At 66.0% G+C, this 8,341-nt stretch overlaps 2 protein-coding genes across 2 annotated transcripts; one reads left to right on the top strand and one right to left on the bottom strand.

Moving 5' to 3' along the window:
• The first annotated feature begins 922 nt into the window (after window positions 1-922).
• LOC125917407 (sphingosine kinase 1-like) lies at window positions 923-4,089 on the top strand. The gene is made up of 5 exons (XM_049623618.1): window positions 923-1,769; window positions 2,140-2,292; window positions 2,379-2,473; window positions 2,555-2,670; window positions 2,982-4,089. Exons 1-5 carry the CDS (start codon window positions 1,460-1,462, stop codon window positions 3,769-3,771), a joined length of 1,464 nt encoding a protein of 487 aa, XP_049479575.1. The 5' UTR covers window positions 923-1,459; the 3' UTR covers window positions 3,772-4,089.
• Window positions 4,090-5,012: 923 nt separating this feature from the next.
• LOC125917408 ((E3-independent) E2 ubiquitin-conjugating enzyme-like) lies at window positions 5,013-7,867 on the bottom strand (the record flags this gene model as incomplete). The annotated part of the gene is made up of 3 exons (XM_049623619.1): window positions 5,013-7,336; window positions 7,499-7,556; window positions 7,664-7,867. Coding segments are annotated over 3 exons (933 nt in total), but the record flags the coding sequence as incomplete, so codon positions are not given.
• Window positions 7,868-8,341: the final 474 nt, after the last annotated feature.

The raw sequence follows: 8,341 nt of genomic DNA, 5'->3' as shown, positions 1-8,341 counted from the left end.
AGCCACCCCCCCCCCCCACCCCCACCCCCACCCCGGCGGGTCCCCTGTCCCCTCCCCCCGCCCCCCGACGGCGCGCCTGACTGCCGTGGGCTCGGTGGCTGCGCGACCGGGCTGCCGCGCCGGGAAGCCAAAAATAATCCTCCGGGGGAGAACGGGCGCGGCAGCAGAGACGCCCCGGCACAGAGGAGGGGTACCCGGTGGGGTCTGGGCCTCGAATTCCGGGGGGCTGCGGTGGGGCGCACGAAGGGGGACGATCCCGGGGCGGGAGGTCGCAGCGTCCAGGGGCAGCCGAGGGTCCGCCCGGAGCGCTGAGCCGCGCGCGCCTGGAGCCCCACAGGGGCGGCTCGGACTTCGGGCGGCGCGGCGAGTTCGCGCGGGGCCCGCGCTGCGCGTTCACCCTTGCGCGTCCGGGACTCTGAGCTCGCGGCCGCCGCTCGTGGCCGGACCCCGGGCTCTGCGCCTCGCCGACTCCAGCCGGGCCGCGGCGCCGCCTTCTCGCCGGTCGCCCAGTCTGAGCGGCGGGCGCGCGCGCGCGCGCGCGCGGCCGGGCCCCGAGATCCGGCCAAGCGTCAGCGCGGGGCCGAGCCGCGGGGGCCGACAGTGCGGGAGGCCGGGGGCGGGCAGGCCCTGGCCGCGCCAGGCGCCGGTTCCACCCCCGGGAGCGCGGGGGAGCGCGGGGTGTGGCCAGGCCGGGCGCAGAGGCACAGCGCCCTCCCAGCGCGGCGGCGCCTGGCGGCGAAGTTGAGCTAAAAGTTTGAGGCCAGAGGCGGCGGGGCCGTGGAGTCCGCGTTAGTCCGGCGCTCCGGTCGTCGCCCAGACGTGAGGCTGAGCCCGGGACGGGCTGAGTTCCGCCCTCGGCCACTGTAGGGAACGGAGGTGGCTCCTCCCCAGCAAACCGGACCGACTGGGTAGGGCCGCCCGCCCTGCCTTCTCGCCGCTCGTGGCTCCTGGGCGCCCACTCGGCGCTCGGCTGAGGGAGGCGACGGCCGGCCGCGGGGCTCGGGCTCGGCCCTCGCGCGACCCCGGCGCGGCTCCCACGAGCACGGCGCGCGTCCGGGCAGCGTCGCGGGGCCTCGGGAGGCGCGCGCGGCGACCCCCGCCGCTCTGGAGCTCGCGGTTGTGGCCCCGGCCCGCCGGGGGTGGCTCGGGGCGGCGATCGCTCGCGCCCAACTTCGCGCCCCGCGATGCCCGCTCACGTTCTGGGATTTTTACGCAACCGGACTCCCCTCCCTCTGGCAGTCCCCGGGGGGTGAGGAGCTGGTGCGACCGACAGAGCCACGGGGCTGTGCCTCATCGTCGGGCCGGAACCCGAGGCCCCCAGGGAGGAGAGTCCCCAGGAAGAGAGACCCTTCGCCTCTGAGAGTGGAGGGGCGGGGGGGGGGGGGGGCTCAGTTCTAGGACGGGGGCGCCCTTGGTGGCGCCAGACCTCGGCTCTTTGGACCTCTCGGAGGACTAGGCGATGCCAGAGAGCGCGGCTCCCCGCGCGCGGCCCGAGGACCTAGCTGGGCGCTGCCCATCTCTGGGGGCCGCCCGGGACTCCGCCAGCGCTGTCTCCTCTCCCTCAGATCCCGCAGCCGCAGGGGATGACGCCGGTACCTCCGCGGCCCCGACTCCGGGCGGGAAGGGCGAGCCCCTCAGCCCGCACCGCGTCGCCCGCCTGGGCGGCACCGATAAGGAGCTGAAGGCAGGAGCCGCCGCCGCGGGCAGCCCCCCAACGGCGCTGGGGGCGCCCTGGCAGCTGGAGCCGCGGGACGAGGTTATGGATCCAGGTTTGTGGGGTCCCGGGGGGGGGGGGGGGGGCTGAGGGTGGGTGGCCCTTCCGCCCTTGCCAGGAAGAATGGCCAGAGTCAGCTGGGCAAAAAAAAGAAGGGGCTGGCTGGGGGACAGTCGAAACACTTTTCCCGACGAGGCCAGAAGCTGGCCGGGTGTGAGCCAAGAGCCGGGGTGGCAAGGGCACGGTGCTCCCTCCCGCTCCCGGAGCTCCCCCCTGGAAGGCCGCTGCCTCCGGCGGGGATCTGTTGGATCAGTTACCGGGGGAGTTCATCAGGCCCCACGTTTCCACCCCAAGTACCCCTTTTGTGATCCGCGGCCCCCTAGTGGCCGCTTGGGGACGCGGTCTTTTGGGGTTTGTTTTTACAGCGGGCGGCGGCGGGAGCCTGCTGCCCGAGCGGTGCCGCGTGCTGGTCCTGCTAAACCCGCGCGGAGGCAAGGGCAAGGCGCTGCAGCTCTTCTGGAGCCACGTGCAGCCCCTGCTGGCCCAGGCCGGCATCTCCTTCACGCTGATGCTCACTGGTGAGTGCCTCCCCGAGGGGTGGCAGGGAGCAATCCCGGCCACTGTCCCCCATACATACCCTCGGGGCCACCCGGTCTCTCCACAGAGCGTCGGAACCACGCTCGGGAGCTGGTGCAGGGGTTGGAGCTGGGGCGCTGGGACGCGCTGGTGGTCATGTCTGGAGACGGGCTGATGTTCGAGGTGAGGCCCGCCCCAAGAGACTGGGTGTGGGTGGTGGGGGGCGGGGTGCCCCCCAGGCTGAGGCCACCCGTGCTCCAACAGGTGGTGAACGGGCTCATGGAGCGGCCCGACTGGGAGACTGCCATCCGGAAGCCCCTGTGTAGCCTCCCAGCTGGCTCCGGCAACGCACTGGCAGCTTCTTTGAACCATTATGCCGGGTGAGAGCCCAGGGTCCGAGGGGGCCTCAGTTTCTCCTCCATGCCGCCCTCCTGCCAGGTTTTCTTTTCTAAGTCCCCGTATCCCAGGGTAACTTCTGTTCCCTCTTCTCGGGAGCCTCCACGCTGTGTTCCGGGGCCCTCTCTCGGTCACTCCAGCTGGCTGCCTCCATCCACCTGCCCCCTCTGTCATTCCTACCGACTAACTCCCTAGGGACCCGGTGTTGCTTTGCCTGCCTCGAGTCCCCAGGCGGCGGAAGGGGAGGATGCGCGAGGGCTCCGGCCTCACTCCCTCCGACCTCTCGCCCCCGCAGCTACGAGCAGGTGACTAACGAGGACCTCTTGACCAACTGCACCCTGCTGCTGTGCCGCCGGCTGCTGGAGCCCATGAACCTCCTGTCACTGCAGACCGCCTCGGGCCTGCGCCTCTTCTCCGTGCTTAGCCTGTCTTGGGGCTTCATCGCTGACGTGGATCTGGAGAGCGAGAAGTTTCGGCGCCTCGGGGAGCTCCGCTTCACTCTGGGCACCTTCCTGCGCCTGGCGGCGCTGCGCGTGTACCGGGGCCGACTGGCCTACCTCCCCGCAGGAAGGGGGGTCCCCGGGGTGCCCGCCTCCCCTGCAGTGGGCCGGCAGGACCAGCAGGGCCCCACGGACGCGCACCTCGTACCCCTGGAGGAGCCGGTGCCCGCGCACTGGACGGTGGTGCCGGAGCAGGACTTCGTGCTGGTGCTGGCGTTGCTGCACTCGCACCTGGGCAGCGAGATGTTCGCCGCCCCGATGGGCCGCTCTGCCGCCGGCACCATGCACCTGTTCTACGTGCGGGCGGGCGTGTCTCGGGCCACGCTGCTGCGCCTCTTCCTGGCCATGGAGAAGGGGAGGCACTTGGAGCAGGCCTGTCCCTACTTGGTGTACGCGCCCGTGGTCGCCTTCCGCCTGGAGCCCAAGGATGGGAAGGGTGTGTTTGCCGCCGACGGGGAGTTGTTGGTCAGCGAGGCTGTGCAGGGCCAGGTGCACGCGAACTGCATCTGGATGGTCAGTGGCTGCGCGGAGCCCCCACCCGGCCAGAAGCCTGGGCGGGGATCCCCTCCAGAAAAGCCCTTATGACTCCACGGGCCTTGTCGTGCCTTAGCCTGCTTGGTCTACTCCGAGCTCAGGATCCTCTCCCCTTCCCCCAGGACCGGAGGGCCTGTCCCCAGCTCGTGTGGTGGTGGGGAGGAGGAGCAAGCGGACCCCTGGAGAAGGTGGGAAGGCGGAGGACTTGCTTTGGGAGGCCGGGCTCTGCCTCCCAAAGGCCAGAATGAGGCTCTGGGCCAGGAGCCCAGCCGGTTGCCCCCCGCCCCTGCCTATGGGAGCCAGTCCCGTTTTGTCCTGGGAGCCCCACCCCATGAATCAAAACACAAATAAAGCGACCCTCCCAGCCTACTGGTGTTATTCCAGGTGTTGGGGGAGGGAGTGGGGTCTAGAACTTAACGTTAGCGATGCCCAGTGGTGCCTCCTGGATTGGACACGGCAGGATACTGACCCCTGCTAATAGTCATTTTGGTGGTGGGCACGGGACCAGGGCTAGTCCGGGTTTTCCTTTTTTCTCTTTTTTTGCGGAGGTTAGGGCCCTGCCCCAATGATCATCCCGCCTTTGGCCTGGGAGAAGCCAGGGAGCTCAGCCAACTGCCTAACCCCATATGGAAGACAGGCACTCAGATCTAGTGTCTCACCCAGGGCCACACAGCCAGTCAGTCTCCGCAAAAAGGGAAAATGTCTCCGATTTCGGGGGCATTAGGGAAATTGGCAACAAAGTCAAAATGGGAGGTAGTTACTCCCTTTGGAAAGGAGTCTTATCCCTCCAGTGAGGGCTCTAGGGCTCCCCCGGCCTCCTCCACCTCCTCTACCCTACCCTGCCCCTATCCCCCCATGGGCAGGAGTTAAAAGGAAACAGCAGGAGGGGCACATACCGGGCCCCCGAGCTGGTCACCGTTTTGGCGTAAAGCCCAGGCCAGGTGCTCCGATGTCCGCTCCCCCAGCATCTGGAAGGAGTTGACCTGGCCGGGCCGGTCAATTACGGGCCCCCGGGACCCCAGCCGCTGCTGGCAGACATTGCCCAACACTGGCCCTTGAAGAATGGGACGCGAGCCTTGCCCACGAACAGCACTGACCCGCTGAACTAGATCCCGGGCTCCCGGCCCCCGGACGCCAGCGAGTCCTAGGACTGGACGCGCAGAAGGCGCGGAAGCAGAGCGGGTGGGTGCGAGGTGCCGCTGCCGTGAACCTTCCTGGCAACCGGTCTTGCCCTCCCCTGGGGAGGTGTGCGTGAGGTGCCCCAGAGGGGAAGAAAGGCGACAGAGCCCAGATGAATGGCAGAGGCAGGTTTAATGGTGCCACCTTGTCTTTTTTGTACATTGTAATGAGCCAAACGAAAAAAATGCAAGTAAAAAAAAAGTTTAATCACACAGCACTTTATACAGGTATCGTAAGCAGTAGGCATTCACATCCCCACATGAACAACGCACCGGGAAGCACAGCCCCGCCACTCTAGATGTCTCTCGAACAAGATACCGACTCAGGGCTCCAAATGCCGCGGCCCGGCTCCGTCCTTCCCTGCGGCCGCTGCCCGCCGGGTGGTTACGGCACAGCACAGGTGTGGAGCCAGCGGAAGGCGGACAAGACGCATTATGCTTTGGCTTCTTTTTTTTTTTTTTGTCTTTTTTTTTTCTAATAAGAGTTAGTATCTTTGCTTTTGAGATTTATTTTCTTTCAACCTTAAATATTACATACATACACCAAAAATTACATAGCTGCAATGTGCTCAACAGCATCCTCTTAACCTGGAGCTTCACATTATCAAAAGCTTAGAAAACTTGTAAACCTCTGGGCCTGTCTCTGCGAGGGAGGAGAACCCCTGTCGGCCACCTCTCTCTCCCCAGATTGAGCCTGCAGAGTTTGTAAGCAACAGGAGGCCTCATCCTCAACCGAGAAAGAGAGAGAGAGAGAGAGAGAGAGAGAGAGAGAGAAAGAGCCGGTTCCTTCTATGTCACCTCCCAGGGTTAGCATGTGATGGTGGGAGGGGCAGAGTCTGCGGGAGGGGCCCCGGCACCTGCCCCGGCCTGGTCTGTGCCGCTGCCCTGCCTCCTAGGGCCCCCGGGGCGGGACGGGGCAGGGAGCAGACCGGCTTCGGCCCAAGCGCTGAGGCCGGCATGCCAGCACTGCGGAGCCCCCAGCCACCTGGGACGCAAGAGCAAGGCACCTACAGCTGTCTTCTTTTCCAGCAGCAACCTGGTCCTCATTCCATGTTATGCGCAAGGGCCACCACCACCTCTCCCGGGTGTCACCCTGAACCCGGCCTGGTCCCAACCTCTCTGAGAGAGCAAGTTCAACAGCCTGAGGGTTATCCTGTGAAAGGTCCAGAGCAGAGCCAGGAGTCGGCGACGGCAGCCACAACTCCCCAGCTGGGGGTGGAGGGGGGTGGGGGGGGGCGGGGAGACAAGGGAGGATCCGGTGGCGGTGGCAGCGGGAGGACCCAGGAACGGGGACGCTGTGGGGCACCGAAGAGGTTGAAAGGGACGAGGGGGGAAACGCTGGAGCAACCCACACTTCATGCAAGGCACACCCACTCGTCCTGCGGCTGAGCTGCACGGCTCGTGGGGCAGAGCGAGCCCCCGAGCCAGGCCCTAGGAAGACCCCACCTCCGCCTTGAGACGGGGACGGCGAGGGAGCAAGTGCCGGGACGCCCTGCCTGGGTGACAAGTGGAAAATCAGCAACAGGTTTCAGATTCTCTTTGCCACAGGGCACCGGCCTGTTGGAAGATTGCTTCGGAAAAGAAACGGCAGCATCTCGTGAAACTTCTTGCACTTCAGCATCAAACTCACCTCGGGGAGAGGGCAGCGAGGGGCTTTCGCGTTGGGGACAGAGGAGAAAACGGGAAGATGGAAGGTTCCGGGGGAGGGAGCGAGCGGGCAGCGGCTGGCCTCTCCCCACGCGACGCTTCTTCCTCGAGGGCCGGCGGCTACTGGTCCCCCGCGCTCTCAGGCATGCCCGCCTCTAGCAGAGCGGCCCGGAACTGCGTCAGGACGCCCCGGATGCTCTTGATGAAACCCTTAGAGAGTGGGAAGAGAGGGAAGCCGATGTCAGGGTAGCCGCTCTTCTCGGGCAAGAAGCTCCGGTAGCTCTTCCTCCGCTTCTTTGGTCTGACACTGGGGGGCACCGGGGCGTCGGGCGCTGCCTCCGCAGTCTGGTCTGTGCGGTCCCTGCTGGCCGAGGCCGGGCCCTGGGCGCCGCCCTCCGAGTCTGAGCCCTGGGAGGCCTCTCCGGGGAACAGCCCTCCGTCCTCAGCTTCCTCTCGGCCGTGGTCCGAGAGCTCGGCCACGGCGGGTGGCTCCGGGGAGCCGCCGTCCTTGGGGATCCCGTTGGGCAGCGCCTGGGCCCTCTCCGGCAGGGCGCGGGTTTCCAGCCAGGACTCGATGCGGTTCACCAGCCGCCAGCCACCGGTGCTGAAGTGTTGCCGGATCTCCTGCTCGAAGACCTCGGGCGGCCGCCGCACCAACTGGGTCATGGACTGCACCACTCGGATGAGCGCCATCTCGTTGTAGCAGCGACTGTTCTCATACCCCTCCTGCAGGCCCCGGTCGCTGTCGAAGCCCGCCTCGTTGTAGTACGGTTCATTCACCAGGATTAGACCTGGGGGTGGGGGTGGGGGGGGGGTGAGAAGCCCGTCAGGGCCGGCCCGAGAACTCCAGGGCCGGCCAGAGCTACAGGCGGGACGGGGAGGACACGGAGGCCAGCGGCACCGCACCCTCCAGCGGCTCTCCCCACCGGCGCCCCGCACCCTGCCCGCCGTACCTTGGATGGAGATGAGCACCTGGAGGAGGCTGGATTTGCTCGTCCACCTCTCTGTGCCCTGGAATGCACACGCGCACAGCCTCGTCAGCTCCGGCCCCGACACCCCGCCCTCCCCCCCCCCGCCGCCCTCCCCCGTTCCCACCCGGCTCCTGGCACCGTAGTCACCTTTCCGATCCAGGTGCCCAGGAGGCTGACGCACACCTTCCCGTTGTCATACAGGTTGGGGTTCAGGCGGCCACTGCACTGGGAGAGGTAGCAGAAGTGGGGGGGCACGGCTGGGTAGATGTTGGGGAGCTGGATGTCAAACAAGTAGAGGCCGTCCTCGTAGGGGGTGCGAGTGGGGCCCTTGATCAGGGCTGAGAAGAGGTCCTAGAGGGAGGGAGGGAGGGCTGAGGTGGGGGGGGGGGGGTCTGCAGCGCAGGTGCCCGCGTGGCTCCAGACTCTACCAGCTACGGAGAAGCTAAACGTAAATACCTCTGTGCAGAGCCACGCGGCGTCTTTTAACCCCAGGCGTAAATAGAATTATCCAAAGTTGTGTTTATTTTACCAGGCTTTTTTTTCCGTTAAGTCACTACTTTTATTTTAAAAAAATTTTTTATTAAAAGAAATTTTTTTAATGTTTATTTTTGAGAGAGAGAGAGAGAGAGAGAGAGAGAGAGAGAGAGAGATGGTGCCTGAGCAGGGGCGGGGGCAGAGAGAGAGGGGGAGACACAGAATCTGAAGCAGGCTCCAGGCTCTGAGCTGTCAGCACAGAACCTGATGCGGGGCTCAAACTCACGAACCGCGAGATCATGACCTGAGCCGAAGTCGGCCGCTTAACCAACTGAGCCACCCAGGTGCCCC

Source organism: Panthera uncia, unplaced genomic scaffold (genome assembly GCF_023721935.1).
Source record: "Panthera uncia isolate 11264 unplaced genomic scaffold, Puncia_PCG_1.0 HiC_scaffold_1800, whole genome shotgun sequence".
Lineage (NCBI taxonomy): Eukaryota > Metazoa > Chordata > Mammalia > Carnivora > Felidae > Panthera > Panthera uncia.
This window is presented reverse-complemented; position numbering and strand designations above follow the sequence as displayed.